We start from the raw sequence: 16,911 nt of genomic DNA, 5'->3' as shown, positions 1-16,911 counted from the left end.
GACGATTTTTATTATAGAGTTTTATTTATACATTTTTATTAAATTTCTCTTTAAAAAAAAAAAAAAAACTAAAACAAATAACAGACCTGTATATAATAAAGCATGCAAATCTGGTTAATATTAATCTTAGTGGCAAAATAACTAATATTTGTTGTGTACGTACGTGCTCACAAGTGCATTCGTCAAATCATTTAATATGTTTGGTTATTTGCTGAGTAGGCTAATTAATAAAAACATGTTATTGAAATTTAGTTCAATTAATGAGTAGCAACAAAATAAAATAAAATCATTATACTCGATCATTTTCTAGTTATCTTTTTGTCCCTACAAATAAAGGTATCAATTTTCTGTCAGACAGAGCTGTGTAAACGTATACAGGCTTCATACAACATGCATTCAGATGGCTGCTCAACACGCACATCCATGTTTCCACGCATTTCTTTATAGTTTAAATCCCAAAATAGGACAGATTTGATAAGATTGGTTTACTCGCAACAAGTCCTCTGAGAGAGTCGAGTTATTGTGCGGAGACCATAATCCTGCAGTAACCAGAGACTGTTTCTGGGACACCATGTAATGCAGAAATAAAGAAGACTATCTTCTTACGTTTGTCTCTTTGCCTTTTATGAACTCAAGCAGGAATTGTATAGTTTAATCTCTCAATAAAAACAAACTGCTCACGGCAACCACACCAGCAGTTTCTTCAGGAAGTGTACAAATCAACAGCTCCTGAGGGCAACGACAACATCCACCAAATCATGTATTGAGACAATATATATTTTATGTAGAAGTACAGATGAAATTAGACCACATTACAAACACTGTTTAAATGTTACAAAGCAAATTAGAATTGAACCACATCATTCATGTCATGTCAGTCGTTCAATGCAAGTATACATTCAATCTGTTAAATCCCTCCTTTATTCATTCTTGAGTATACACGTTTTATACAAGCAAACACACACACACACACGAGCGAGAATAAATATGTACAGATCAACCCAATTCAAAAACAAAAAGACAAACATTAAAACATCTTGTCAAATTGACAGTCAAGGTTTTTTTCTTTTTACAAATAACTAGTTAGTATGAGAGATATACAGAAAGTGTATATCCAGTGCACTAGTAAATAAAGGCACCAGTTTGTAAGGCTTCGGTCATAAGTACGCTGATGTCATTTATGCATTATTTTAAATGTGCTTCTACTGTATTAAAGGGTTTTCAAACAAATAAGATGTTACACAAGTCCTGAATCGTCTTGCATGTTTTATTTTCCATGATATTGTATTAAACAATTTAGAAAAGCCTAAAAACCTCAACAAACCCAAATCTCATTGTTAGTGAAGTTAGTTGTAAAGACTTAACATTATATGTAACCTAAAACGAGCATGATGTTTTACACATGAAACCACCTCAGGATGTGTTTTAATCACCCTGTTTATTTTTCCTGTGAAAAGCGTTCAAAGGAATGAGAAGTAATGCTGATCGAGGCGACACAGAGGCAGCTGAGACGCGTTCCCTTCAGTCCTGGTGGGTAAATTAGGCAGCGCTCAGGGTTTGTCCTCCTCAACGGTGAATTTCTCCATGGGTTGTTTGCCCAGATTAAAGATGTCCTGCAGCAGATCACGCGGAGTGAGGATGTGTGTCGAGCCTGAGGACGATAAAAAAAAGCGGCTCGGTTTCAAAACCATGCACAGGCAGGATTTTAAACCATTAAGCCACAGAGCCTCTTTCAGGTTTAATACAGAACGATGTTGTTCGCGAGCGCTCATATGGACCCTTACCGATGATGACCTCGCAGGATTTATTAGCATGCGTGACTTCATAAGCACAGCGCATCTCTGAGGGACTGACTCCACCCAGAAGGAAGACGATGAGGCGCGAGCCGCTCCTGAGATCATCCGGAGAGCTGCCCTTGTGCTTCTGCCGCGCACTGACACAAAACACACACACAGTCAATGGAAGAAAACACACATTTATTGCATGCAACAAGAAAATGCCTTCTGCATACAGGTCTGTTGAAAAGTTTGGGGTCGCGAAGATTTGTTTTGTTTTTGGAAGACGACGAATGTTCACAAAGGCTGCATTTATTTGATCGGAAAAACAGTAAAAACAGCAATATTGTGAAATATTATTAAATAGCTGTCTTCTATGTGAATATATTGTAAAAAGTCATTTATTCCTGTGATCAAAGCTGAATTTTCAGCATCATTACTCCAGTCTTCAGTGTCATTCTTCAGAAATCATTCTAATATGAGGATTTGATGCGTATGATTATTATCAATGTTGAAAACAATAGAAAGATAAAAAGAACAGCATTTATTTGAAATAGAAATATTTCCTAATGTTATATAAATGTCTCTACTGTCACTGCTAAGTTAACTCCATATGTCAGGAGCTTGACAGAAGCTCAGTTGCTTTTAAAACAGTAGCGAACGACTTTTTCCAGCAAGTAGTGTGACCAAAAAGCTACATTTCGTTTTGAGTTTTGACGAGCTTGAAATGCATTAAAACATCGTCTTCTGATTAGATCACAAACTAAAATGGTGCGTTACCAGCATCTATAGTTTCATCACACATCTCACGGCTTTACAGTTCACTGGGAAGAGATCATCTGAGGATTATATAAAGGGCATACAGAAGTAGGCTGATATTTCACTTGGGTCGACTAGTAAAGTTTACACAACTGTATGTAATTTATAGAAGTTGTTGCTGTCTGCGTCAAAGATTTAAAACACATACAGGTGTAACAATAGCAATTTTAAATTGATTAATTGTCCTGCTTTATTCCACTCTGTCTCAAATGTCTACTTCTGATTTTATGATGACCCGTCATAGTTTAACGTTCCCGCCACAGTTTTATAATGAACCTAAAAGATCACTAGCGTTGTGTTTTGAGCCGTTGCTTTGGCAAAGCATCCGTCAATCAAAAAAAAAAAAAAAATCGTAATATTATTGCGCTTATCACAAGGCAAAGGCTGTGATCTAATGAAGTAGGTTGAGTCGGTTTCAGAACGAAGCGTCACAGAGCGCTCACAGTAAATGAGCTTCATCACTGCATGTGCTGTGAGTTTAACGTACATGTTTGACTACTCCTGTGTATCCAATTTAAGTTGCATATATTTTGTTCTTGCTTTGATGTTACAATTGTAACAATTTTGCACTTTGACAGTCAGTTTGAGATATAGGCTATATTGGAGTATTGTGTGTATCATTGGATTAGTTTACAAAATAAAACAAAACTCTTTGAAATCAGAATTGTAATGCATTTCACTGTTTTAAACTCCAAATCTTTTCAGTTATTTGTAATATACAATGTCATTGTAAAAAAAAATTCAATGTAGCTAGCTACTTTTTGATCGCAATTTGTAGTGTAGCAAACGACTTATCAGTGGAGTGGCTTGACTGTGTCTTAACTCCTTTAACGTATGAGTAACGTGTAGCCTGTCAAACTACAGTTTCAGAGCTTCTCCAACACTGCAATTCAATGCATCCTTGCTGAATGAAAGTATTCATTTCTTTAAACCAAAAAGAAATCTTACTGACCCCAAAGATTTGAACAGTAGTGGATGATCTGACGTCATGCAATTATATCATCAGCAGGAAATGAGAAGAGATTTCATTGTAGGTGGTCCATGTTATTTAAAATAAATAAATAACATGAAACAAGGCAACAAAAAGGAACCTTAATGTACGAAATGTGTAATTCTGTATGTAAACACAGAACAAGCAGCAAACAACCCAAAGTTGACCCTTGCCTTACCTCACCACTCTGAAAGCCCAGAGGAAATCAAGAAAGAGACATTGACTACAACTCCAAAATGAAACTTTTTGGATTGATTTTTTTTTTCTAATGGAGAATTAAAATATGCCAAGATAGTGAACCTAGAATATGGCTTTAAAGGGATAGTTCACTTTGAAATTAATTTTTGGTATGTTTTAGCTTACCTCAAGGGCATCCAAGATGTAGGAGTCTTTGTTTCCGCAGTAGTTTCAATTTTGATATTTTTAGGTCAAACCGTTCTTGTCTGTCAGTCATATAATGCAGGTCTATGGTCACCACCTCAAAGAGCATGCACAGAGAAGTCCAAATTAAACATGATTTAATGACTCGTAAATGTAAGTACACATTGATGGCCTAAGACACGAAACGAGCGGTTTGTGTGAGAAAACGAACAGTATTTATATCGTTTTTACCTCTTGTAACCACAGCCACGTCCAAGTGATCTGAGGGCGCGGGCGCTTCGGTCTGCGCAAGTGCCGGAAGTATATGACTGACAGACAAGAATGGTTTGACCTAAAAATATCAAAATTGAAACTACTGCGGAAACAAAGACACCTACATCTTGGATGCCCTTGAGGTAAGCTAAAACATACCAAAGATTAATTTCAAAGTGAACTATCCCTTTAAAGCCAGGCTCAGACTACAGGAGTTTTAGACCATTTTATTCCTGATTCACCCTTTCCAACATTCGGAGGAAAAAGAGCGTGTCCAGGGCATCAGTCGGTTTAGGTCAGCCCAGATTATCTGGTAATGTGAGGCGTTTACAGATCAAATCTTAAATCTCCCGATCTGCTCGCGGACACCCCGACAATATCAAACATGTTTGATATTTAGGATTTAAATCGGCATGATTACGAATATGATTACGTCCGTACTTCAAGTCTACAAGGAGACGGAAGTGACAGAACTTTTGAAATGGCGAAAAAAACAGCATCGGTACGGGAGGAGCGGCTGCTCAATATGTGGCAATGGCACGACTGCCTTTATAATGCCTTTATAAGTTGCCGAGAGACAGTGTACATTTTGTTTACATCCGCTTCCCCGTGAGATCACGTGAGATGCTAAATCTGGCATGATAATCTATATATTGTAGTGTGTGATGCGGCATGACTTTCAAATCTTCTAGTGTGTGCAGGTTTGAGATTTGAAAGAAGAAAATGTATGAAGATTCTCCTTATGTGCGTGATGCAACCAGATTTCACAATCGGTTAAGATTTATAAACTCCTGTGGTCTGAACCGAGCTTAAGTGTGTATCTTAAAGTAAATGATGCAGTCATTAATTCATTATGAAACAGACTTGCAGGAACTGTGAATCAAAGTGTCTGGCTCTACCTTACGGCACGCGAGCCGTTCCACGCAGACGGGCACTCAGACTGGAACGGCCAGTCTTTAACCTCCAGTTTGTTCTCCACTGCATCCTACCACACACACACACACACACTTAGTTGACAAATCCAAAATATAACACAGTAGTCTTTATTTGCTCTTCTTACTAATGCACAGTGGTGGGCCTTCAGGCTCAGCAAGGCCTTCTCTGCTCTAATTTCAAATCCCCAGAAAACCGTATTCTCCGGGTTTTCTGTGGTCGGAGAACTCAAAAGGCACTACAAAAAACAACGGGAAAACCTGGGGTGGACTGTATTTGTGTCATTTAATAAGGTTAATATTGATGCTTCTGCTAGAGATGATGTATGTGGCGCAGTGAAAGGAGACTGGTTGAATTGTGTGAATTGGGTTTCTTGCTTTAATAATGGCATTCATTCTTGCTGCCTGAGATACCGTCTGTGATGCAAAGCCCTGCTATACTTCGTTTCTGTATAATGAAGGTTTCTATAGCCGTGGAGTCATAATGATGGGATTAAGAGGTGGGTTAATTCTGGTAGGACACCACTGAAGGCCTAGCTGTGAAATGCACAGCCACTTGTGCAATTCAGGGTTTTTTTTCCACTGAAATCAACTAGAAATCTAATGGTTTTCACCAGTGTTAAAGTACTATTTATAGATGACAAGGAAATCAGACAGTGTCTATTTGTGATTTCTGGAAGCATGACATTTGATCTGTCAGTCAAAACCTAGGATATAATGTCAGTGCCCTTAGCCATGAACAAATGTGCATTGGTCTTATTTACATTAGACACTATAAGTGTAAGCTCATATCCTGTTGTATTATATATCAGAGCTCGAGAATAAGGATGACCTGCTGGCCCAGGGGCGGTGAGAGCGTTTCGGGACACTTACTTGCCCTTTTTGGGATACTGCTGCATGGATGATGAAAATCTTGTACATCCACATGTATGTCTTGCAAACTTCCATGTTTGTATTTCCAGTTTATACATTATGGTTACATTACATCTGTGTAATTTCCAACTCATCACACAAACAAGGCAACGATTTACAATAAGGTCCCATTAGCTAATGTTAGTTAGTGCATTAAACTGCTCATTGTTAGTTCATGTTAGCTCAGGTTCAGTAAACAATATATTCTATGTATTAATCTATGTATTATATAATACATATATATTAATCCAAGGGTTTTCAAAGTGGGGTAACTCATCCGATAGCCAGGGGGTCAGAGAAATCATTTGCTATACCATATTTTCTGGACTACAAGTCAAATTTGTATTATCTGAAACGAGGTACGATACACTGAACAAAATTATAAACGCAACACTTTTGTTTTTGCCCCCATTTTTCATGAGCTGAACTCAAAGATCTAAGTACACAAAAGGCCTATTTCTCTCAAATATTGTTCACAAATCTGTCTAAATCTGTGTTAGTGAGCACTTCTCCTTTGCCGAGATCATCCATCCACCTCACAGGTGTGGCATATCAAGATGCTGATTAGACAGCATGATTATTGCACAGGTGTGCCTTAGGCTGGCCACAATAAAAGGCCACTCTAAAATGTGCAGTAGAAGTATAAAAACTTTGATTAACATGGAGATGATGCATTTTTTCACGTTAGGTTAACTCACCTCCATTACATCTTTGATGACGGGTGTCCAGCGAGAAACGTTGTAAGTCTCCTGGTCTGACCGGTCTCTCCGTGCTTGTTTACGAGATGAGAACATGCTTGACTTATGAAGAGAGATGAAGGTAAAAAACTAAATATCAGCCAAAATAAAAACTTGTATGTCACACGCCCCATCAGAATTGCCACCAGTACTTCACTACCAAGTTGATTCAATAGCATATTAAAGTTTATCAATCCTAATAATATTTCAGTATGGGAATTGGCTCTAAGTGTCATGAGTATTGATACTGAAAGACTGGTATTGTAAAACCACACAGCATACTCTCACTTCCATATTCATAAATATGTTCCAAGCTACAAAACTGCAATTCAAAACATATCACAACCAGATAAGTTATTAGTATGAGGAAGTTATGTAATGGCAGTTGGAAAAGAAGCAGTGCCAGAGGAGAAGAAAGCATCCGTGGACTCACTGAGGAGACAATGGGAACTCCCAGATGTTTCCAGTTAAGGATATACCCGGTTTCATGCTCGATTTTCACATTCTGGATCAGTTTATTCAGATTCTCCTCTGTTGTACCTGACCATGACACACAAACACACATATATTCAGCTTTACACATCCAGCACGAAAACATATCAGCCGTTTCCTAATCTCTACATGACAGGAAAAGAGAAACATCCACCGTTGAGACTGAAGATGTAGAGAAGGACGGCCCGGATCTTGTCAGTGGTGTCATACTGGTTTAACAGCACAGGAAGTAACGTCCTCATGGGGTCCTTGACCTTCTGTCCTTCAGCATCTGCACCTACAGCCAGATCCTACACACAAACCAGAGGCGTGAACATACACACTCTGGCCAGAAAAGGGCGTCCTTTCCCTCAAGTGATCGCCATGCTCTACCTGTTCCGCTTTGCAGAGTTTTTCCACATATTTCTGATAATGGCCCATCAGATCCTCGGCTAAACTTACGTGGACCGTTTTCTGAAAGAGACGGGAAACATAAAAAGGGCAAGTGAGTCACTCAGTGGGTTTGTACAGTATTTTAGGCAGCCTGTTGAATGTATAGGTCCCAGGTGTCATGTGATAGCACACTCTTCCAGGGCAGGTGAGGCATCTCGATTACCTGAGTAACCTGCTTACGAAAGGCTGGCATCTTCTTCATGAGCTGCGAGAGCGCTCCGATTGTGATCTGTCAATGACAGGGGGCATGTATGACACACTCGAATGAGGGAATCTGTAACTGGAGACTACCGTTATTGTTCTGAGCTGTTATTCACTGTAAAAACATACTGTACCTTCCCATCAGCCGATTGCTTCTCATTTCTGCCGGCAAAGATGTCCTTTACCAGTTTGGGGATTTGCCTTTGGAACAAACACATAAGTACTGGTTACATTGCTACGGATGTTTATGATGATAATTTGGCATATAACAGGGCCACAATGCACGTGTCTTATATGGATGAAGCAATCCCATAATGCACTGCAACAAGCTCCAAGGAGGACGGAGTTGAGAGAAATGTATAAATACACTACTTTGTTACAAGATTTCAATTTAAAATAAATGCTGCTCTTTTGAACTTTCTATTCATAAAAGAATCCTGAAAAATATGAAGCAGCACAACTTTTTTCAACATCAAATCATCATATCTGATGATTTCTAAAAGGTCATGTGACACTGAAGACTGGAGTAATGATGCTGAAAATTCAGCTTTAACATCACAGCAAAAAATTACATTGTACAATATATTCACATAGAAAACTGCTATTTTAATTTGTAATAATTTTTCACAATATTACTGTATTAACTGTATTTTTGATTAACTAAATGCAGACTTATTTCAAAAACATGAACAAATTTTAATTTGAAACGGTGGTGTATTTTATTAAATCTAGAGAAGTACTGACACACACAGTGAAGTTAAATAATATCTGACCAGAGTCTACTGGTTCATTTGAACTCAAGTATTTCTACTCACCCAGTGACCTCAGCAATGTGCATGTGACGTAATTTGACCCATAATTCATCCTCTTCATTCAGTAAAGCTTCTTTCTTGGAGCCATCCTTTGTTTTATACCTAAGAGTAAACACAGAAAAACACTGATACACAGCAGAACCATAATAACAACAGGGATGTGTTTTAAGGTAAATAGAGACAACTCTGATTCACACTGATCCTCCGTAATGATCATTTCAGAGTTAAATAGAAGTGATTTGGCTGAGGTGACGTACTCGTAGGCGTTGTCCTTCATAGGTATGAGGTCAAAAGCCATGGCCTGGTAGGTGAGCTCGTGAAGAATGGGGCTGACAGGGTCCAGCGCACGATCAACGATCAGAAGCTGAGCCGGCGTTTTTGCCTGAATATGAAAGAAAAGTTCTGATGGTTTGTGCTAGTAGAAATGTCACTTACAAGATGACATCAGAATAAAATCCAAGACCAGAAACAAGCCTCAGGGAGTAATGAGGAAATGACCTTATTCACCAATCCCACAAGGGCTTTCCCTACAAAATTACTAAATTAAAGTCTATTCAAAATTCTGAATGTGGCACTGAACCAGCCATTTTTTTTACCAACCATTATTTTATTACCATGTATTACACATTAATTTACTTATTGCTGTAAACATTTCTGATTTACTTTTTAAAAAAAACTTTCATTTTAACCAGCCATTGTTGCAAACCCATTTCAGAGCACATACACTTATATAAAGAAAATACATATTTTGTGAAAAGACTGAAATACACTCCAGTTCTAATATGCCGATATGCTGCTCAAGAAATATTTCTTATTATTATCATCATCAATGTTGAAAACAGTTGTGCTTCTAATTATTCGTATTATTTATATATGTGGAAACAGTGATACATTTCTTCAAGATTCTGTGATGAACAGAAAGTTCAAGAGAACAGCATTTATTTCAAATGAGAAACTTTTGTAACATGAGAGTTTATATTTCACGATAACGATATATCACAATTTAGTTATTTTGGTTATTAAAATTAAGAAAAAACAAATAGTTAGTCGTTTTTACCAAGAAAACATTTATTTACTAATAAGAAATACTGCAGAAATTGAATAATCAAACGTAAAAATAAGACACAGCTTAGTCTTCACAGTATGAATTAAATATAAATTGATTCTTATTAAAGATACAAAAGTCCTCCAGTCAAGAGCAGTGAGTGATTTTCTTTTTTCTGTTGTTGTTTGATTAATATTAATAACAAAGAGAGCAGCAGGTTTATTAGGCTGCTGTCTCTTTAAGGCCGAATGCACAGATCTAATACGCTGATACACATCAGGTTTCGCTTCAGACACAACTGACTGTGTTTCACTGAATACTCCACACGGTGGGCATTTTGACAATTGTTTATGTATTTGTCCATTTAAGCGCATTACACTGCTCTTAATTTTCCTCATTCATGCATGGGAATAACTTTAAGTAGTTCTGCTTTACGCAGATATATTTATTTACATACCACTATATTAACAATATAGCAAAATATATAACGATAGAAATGATATCGTTGCCACAATTTTTACTGGCACTTTTGATCAGTTTAATGCATCCTTGCTAAAAAAAAGAAAATATATTAATTTACACATAAATATATTACCCTTAACTTTTAAAGAGTATACTGTATCTCAAGAAAACTATATTTTTATGTATAAAGCTTTGTATCCAACCAATATGTTTGGTTGTTGTAAACACTCTACAGCTCTCACCTTTATTTTCGAGTTGTCATCCAACTCGTAATGTCGCGCCAGTTTATTATCCACAAGTTCAGCCAACTGCTTTCCATATACGAGAGCTGAATCTCTGCAGAGGACAGAATTCAATGACTCGAAGTCCATTCAAGCATCAGGTGTAATGGGAGCAGATGTGTAGTGAATAAGAGTGTCTGTACTTCTTGTATCTGACTCCAGGGTACTCGTCCAGCGTGGCGCAGAGAGTTACGATCTGATCAGCGATCCTCTCCAGCGTCTGATCTCTGTCCTGACTGTTCGGACTGTAGACGCTCTTGAAGGCCTCTGGGTTATCACAGGTGAACACCTGCACAGGTGACCCATAAAACACAGTCATACACAATAAAACACTCTGCCAGACCAAGCTACATAAATTGCAGAATACAGATAAACTCACTTGTGCTTCCTGTGGCAGAAACGAGATGTTGATCTCTTTACACACTTTAATGTGTTTGGCACAGTTCTTCTTCATCTTGTCGAAGAGCTCATCAGGACAGTCTGGGGTCATTTCAATATAATAGTAATAAAAATGTCACTGCTGCTAAAAACAACACACAATCTAGCGGGTTTGTTTTTAATCAAATCAGAGTTGAAGCAGTGAACTCACAGTCAGTGAAGAAGACGTATGCAGCTCTGTATTTGGGTGTCTCTTTGAAGTCATTAATAAATGCATCAACACACTGTATACATAAAACATCCAGGTCACAAACAGATCATCACAATAAAGGCTTATTATGTACACTATATGGACAAAAGTATTGGGACAAAATCAAGCCATGCAGTCTGCACTTACAAACAAAAATAGGTTGTTCCGAAGAGCTCAGTGAGTTCAAGTGTGGTACTGTGATAGGATTTACCTTTGCAATAAAGTCGGTTTGTGAAATTTCATCCTTGCTATTCTTTGGTCAACTTTAAGTGGAATTACTGGAAAGTGGAAGCATTTAGGAACAGCAGCAACAAGTGAAAAAGCATGTTAAGACACAAAGCAGGGTCACAGAGGGCTGAGGCGCATGCGGAAAAGTCACCAAAGCTCTGCTGATCTCATAGCGAAAAAGTGAAACTTCCACTGGCAGTAATATCAGCACAAAAACTGTGCGGCGGGAGCTTCACGGAATGGGTTTCCATGGCCGAGCATCTGCAGGCAAGCCTCACATCGCCAACTACAAGTGTGGGAAGTGGAGTAAAGCATGCTGCCACTGGACTCTGGAGCAGTGGAAACATGTTCTGTCAAGTGACGAATCATGCGTCTCTGTTTGCCAGTCTGATGGATGAGTCTGGGTTTGGCGGATGCCAGAAGAACGTTACCGGCCCGACTATACTGTGCCAACTGTAGTTTGGTGGAGGGGGAATGCTGGTGTGGGGTTGTTTCTCAGGGGTTGGGCTTGGCCACTTACTCCCAGTGAAGGGAAGTCTTAATGCTTCAGCATACCAACACATTTAGGATGATGCTGTGCTTCCAACTTTGTGGGAACAGTTTTGGGGAAGGCCTTTTCTATTTCAGCATGACTGGGTCTCACTGTACAAAACAAGGTCCATAAACACATGGTTGGATGAGTTTGGTGTGGAGGAACTTGACTGGCCGGCACATAGTCCTGACCTCAACCCCATCTACACCTTTGGGATAAAGTGGAATGGAGATTGTGAGCCGGGGCTTCTCGTCCAACACCAGTGCCTGACCTCACAGATGTGCTACTGGATAAATGGGCAAAAATACCCACAGAAAAACTCAAAATCTTGTGGAAAGCCTTCCCAGAAGAGTGGAAGCCGTTATAGCTGTGAAGGGGGGACCAACTCCATATTAATGTGTGTATATTTAGGTGTGTTTTCACTCCTAGTTTGTTTGAGCCCTCTAAACGCTGTCGGAGTGATAAGGGTGTGTTCTTAGTGTGTCTTTAAGGGTGTGTTCAGACTTGGCATGTTTGGTTCGATAAAGACAAACCCTGGTGCGATTGCTCTGTTAGTGCGGTTCATTTGAATAAGTGTGAACGCTGCCGTCCAAACGCTGGTGCACACCGATGAAAAGACGGGTCTCGATCCGCTTCCAAGCGAACTCTGGTGCGGTTCGACTGAAATATGAACACCACGGACCAAAGACATGTAAATGAACCAAAAACAGGACATGATGTCACAAGATGTGACCCTAAAAAGGACCGAATGCTCAAGCAAACCTGTTTTTTCTCATCATAGTCGTGATGTTGCCCATCACAGTTCAGTACAGGATCAGAACCGGGTCTCCTCGCAGCAGATCTTCATTTGTGTGTGACGGAGGGATTCCTGGCGCTGTTTTGACTCCTTTACACATTATATAAGCTCTTCACGAGTTCTCAGCGGGTCAAAGCACCACCATATGTAGCTACACACATACAACGAGCGCATTTATCCCAGGACACAAAATTGTTTTGAATGTTCGGTAAGTTCCGTCACAAAATACATGCAATCAAAGCAGACCAATCAGGTTGTGAACGTATCTATATGTCTTTAGGTTCTGTGTTAAAATGCCAACGTGAACGCTAAGCGGACCAGGACTAAATACATTTTTTTTGGTCCAGACCAATTGAACCAAAATACAAGTGTGAACACACCCTAAGTGAACTGGGTTTGGTTCTTTTAAAACGAACCCTATGTGAAAACACCCTAGTGTGCGACGTCATTACAGTCCCTGTTGGTTTAATGATCAGGTGTCCCAATACATTTGATCATATAGTGCATGTCTCCTGAACTCTGACCTTGGCAGTGGGGGTCATGAAGTAGACGGCCTTCATCTCTGGAACTGGTTCTCTGTTTTTGTAAATGTCCTCCACGACTGTGAACAAACAAAAGGTAACACATTATGACAATAATTCCCCATCCAGTTCATTCTTTGTCTTGATTAAGAGGAAATGAGAAAGCTTCCCTTCTGGAAAACACAGGAAGGAAGAGTTTCCGACTCTCACTACACAAAGAAGTTCAAGCACTGGATCCACAGAGAGCTGCATTTCTGTCTAACACAAAGGATGTTCGACTGAACCCGGGAGCAAAACCTCTTTCCCTTCACTTACTTGTGATGCCCTCTGACATGAGATCGGACATTTTGCAGCAGGAGGAGAGGAGGCGGGTGGTAAACTGGTCCAGTATGAGGATCTGTGAGACAGATTTGACATCAATCACAACTGCGGAACAGGAATTGTTAAAGGAACACGCCACCGTTTTATAGGGGTGAAATAGGGGTTATTCAACGTCTCCGGTCTCCGCTACATTTAGATAGGTGGGCATTTTTGTCTCAGTACATGCATTGTCTTAGTTTGGCAGCGCCGCCGCTAGCTTAGCTTAGCATAACGAATGGAATCCTTTGTTGCCAGATAGCATGTTGTGAGTAAAAGTGATAAATAAATAATAATAATAATAATAATAATTACTTCTTGTAGCCTGCATATTCAAGTCAAGTCATCTTCATTTATTTAGCGCTTTTAACAATGTAGATTGTTCCAAAGCGGCTTTACAGTGATGACAGGAAATTAAAGTAACAGATTGTTTTGGCTTTATGGCAGCTCTAGGATAAAGTTATTTTCCAGTTAAAGTTAGTTTTGATTGATTCACAACGAGTTCAAATAGCAATGCAGATTAAGACGAACCACTGCTACTGGGGCGCTGAGATATCGAAGATATTCGGTATGTTGACGGCAGTTGGGGGATTTCAGGTGTTGCGTGATATCTCTGCGCCCCAGTAGCAGTGCTTCGCCTGTGCTTCACCCCAATATAGTCCCAAGTCAATGTCTGCCTAGGAAATCACCTAGTCTTAATCTGCATTGCTATTTGTACATGAATACGCAGGCCACAAGAAGTAATTAGGTTGTTTTTTTGGATCACTTTTACTCACGACATGCTATCCGGCAACAAAGGATCCCATTCATTATGCTAAGCTAAGCTAGCGGCGACGCTGCCAGACTAAGACAATGCATGCACTGAGACAAAAATGCGTTTGCCCACCTATCTAAACTTGGGGAGACGGTGAATAACCCCTATTTAAAAAAACGGGTGGCGTGTTCCTTTAAAGGGATACTTTAGACAAAAATGAAAACTACGTCGTCATTTACTCACCCTTATGTTGTTCCAAACCTGTATGACTTTCTTTATTTCTTTCACAAAAGAAGACATTTTGAAGAATCCTGGCGTTTCGGTTCCCATTGACTTCCATCATATTTTTTTGTCCATACAATGGAAGTCAATGGGAACCGAAAAGGTTTGGTTAGCAACATTCTTCAAAATATCTTCTTTTGTGTTCTGCATGAGAAAGAAATTCACACAGGTTTGAAACAATATAAATTATTCAAGTTTTTCATTTTTGCGTGGACTATCCCTTCACGTAATTAAAAAATTCTGGTCCCTTTCAAATCAAGGTGCCCTTTATTAAAACCATTCAGTAATTATACTTCTGCAGTAACACTTTATTGTACAGTATACTTCTTACACGTTACATGTACATGTATGTGCTGTTAATTCATATTACTCAGTACTTTCTTATTTGTTACAAGATCTATAAGAAAGTCACCTTAAAATATTTAGTCTAACCTTCTTTAAAATAAGGTTCCATTTGTTAACATGAACTAACGATAAAAAAACGAAACTAAAGCATTAATTAACCTCAGTTAATGTTACTTTTAAAAGGTACTAATATATTATTTAAATAAAATGGTAATATCTGTAATTATACAAACAAATAGATGACAGATAGATAGACAGATACTCACTACTGGAATAACTGATAAATGCATTCAAACTGACCTTCCATACTTCTGACTTTCTGCAGTCGGCAATGATGGTGTCCTTGATTCCTGTGACGTCAGATAAATCAATCTATTAGTTAAAGCAGTGAATCGGTTTTGCTGATGCACCGTGGAACTGAAAAAAAATTCCAAGAAGTGTTATTTCCTATATTTTTTAGTTTGTTCTGCTTGAGGGCAAAGACATGTAGTCTTATGTAGAGATAAAATAAAAAAAGTATGAATATGTTAAATGAAAGTAAAAGTACAAGATGTGTTTTACCAACTTTTGGACTGGGTTTCTTTTTTTTTTTTTTTTTAACACAATTCCACTTCCTCTCTTTAGATTTATTAATATTATCTTATTTTTTAAAGTAGTGAAAAGTCAGTCTGCACTGCAGTGAGGACAATTGTATGAGTGAAAGGTGAATTTGACTAATATTTGTCAATTTACATGCAGATCTTGATCTGTTAATGTTTTTTCTCCAGATTTTGATCTACTGGGTCTCTTTAAAGGGCCCTGGTTCAGAACCACTGCTATATATACACGTCAAAGTGCATATACCCCTTTTAAATACTTTTAAAACACGTGCACATAGCCTACATACACATCAGAATATATACATTTAACAAGGTAAAATTACTTTGTGCGTGTCACGGCTATTAAATGTTATGGACACAAATGGCTCTCCTTTCATTATAACTCAAATGTCACAACACAGCAGACCGGAAGTCACTGATAAAGTTCACAGAATGTAACACAAGGGCGCGAGAACTGAAGTTACATTATGACATCATCAAACGCTCCGCGTCATCCAAGGTCATGACAACATACAGAGCCCACAACTAATGTTATAAACCCGTTCTCCGTTAAAAACAGACACAAGTCCTGCAGTTCACAGTGAGCTGAACCGGACAGGCTAACATTAGCAGAGCAGCTAACGGAAACAGTGATCCACTGTAACACATGTAAGACATTCACCGAGACAAACAAACGAAACACACCCCATATCGCACTTTTTTTCTTATTTAACACCAAAACAAACACCTAAATAACTTCATGAGGCGGCTGTGACGTTAACTCCTCTGGGCAAACCCAGCACACTAAGTTAACTGTGTCTCTTCAAACTTCTGACAGCTCTTCCTCTGAGCTGAACTCGTATAAACGATGAAGTGTAGCACTGTGCATGCGAGACGTGTGAAGAAAATCAACTGTTGCTCTCAATGAACTTACTTTGCCAAACTATCTTTTTCAAGCCGTGTTCTGCTCCAGTTGCCATCTTGAGTGAGTCAAAGCAAATGCGCGCTCCCGTCATCTGGGAGGAGTGAGTGCGCGCGCGTGCGAGCGTTGGATACAAGAAGAGGATATTATACGCTATAAAAAGTCTGATTTACAAAAAAAAAAAAAAAAAAAAAAAAAACAGCTATTGAACATTTCCACCATTACTGCCCAGTGAACAAAGATGCAGTTCATTAAACGGTTCATTCGTCAATTGGAGTGGCAAACGAGTGGCAGAATGTGTTCTGGCAAAACAGTAAGGTCTCATTTGTTAACATTAGTTCATGCATTAGCTAACACGAACTATCAATGAGCAATTTTTGAAGCATTTGTTAATCTTTATTAATGTTAGTAAAATATTGTTCATTGTTTGTTCATGTTAGTTTA

General features: G+C 38.7%; 1 protein-coding gene across 1 annotated transcript; it reads right to left on the bottom strand.

The window, feature by feature from the left end:
- Nucleotides 1–1,514: 1,514 nt before the first annotated feature.
- stxbp3 (syntaxin binding protein 3) lies at nt 1,515–16,575 on the bottom strand. The gene is made up of 19 exons (XM_056270715.1): nt 16,480–16,575; nt 15,268–15,317; nt 13,545–13,626; nt 13,233–13,309; nt 11,114–11,186; nt 10,904–11,004; nt 10,668–10,813; nt 10,486–10,579; nt 8,994–9,118; nt 8,740–8,838; nt 8,059–8,125; nt 7,887–7,952; nt 7,664–7,744; nt 7,446–7,581; nt 7,233–7,339; nt 6,761–6,862; nt 5,118–5,203; nt 1,785–1,933; nt 1,515–1,651 (listed from the first exon to the last, which is right to left on the bottom strand). The coding sequence occupies exons 1-19, from the start codon at nt 16,559–16,561 to the stop codon at nt 1,551–1,553; spliced, it is 1,824 nt and encodes a 607-aa protein (XP_056126690.1). The 5' UTR covers nt 16,562–16,575; the 3' UTR covers nt 1,515–1,550.
- Between the last annotated feature and the right edge of the window lie 336 nt (nt 16,576–16,911).

Source organism: Rhinichthys klamathensis, unplaced genomic scaffold (assembly GCF_029890125.1).
Source record: "Rhinichthys klamathensis goyatoka isolate OS25496 unplaced genomic scaffold, OSU_Roscu_1.1 h1tg000305l_1, whole genome shotgun sequence".
Classification (NCBI taxonomy): domain Eukaryota; kingdom Metazoa; phylum Chordata; class Actinopteri; order Cypriniformes; family Leuciscidae; genus Rhinichthys; species Rhinichthys klamathensis.
The sequence above is the reverse complement of the archived record's forward strand: the minus strand, read 5'-3'. Positions and strand labels throughout refer to the sequence as shown.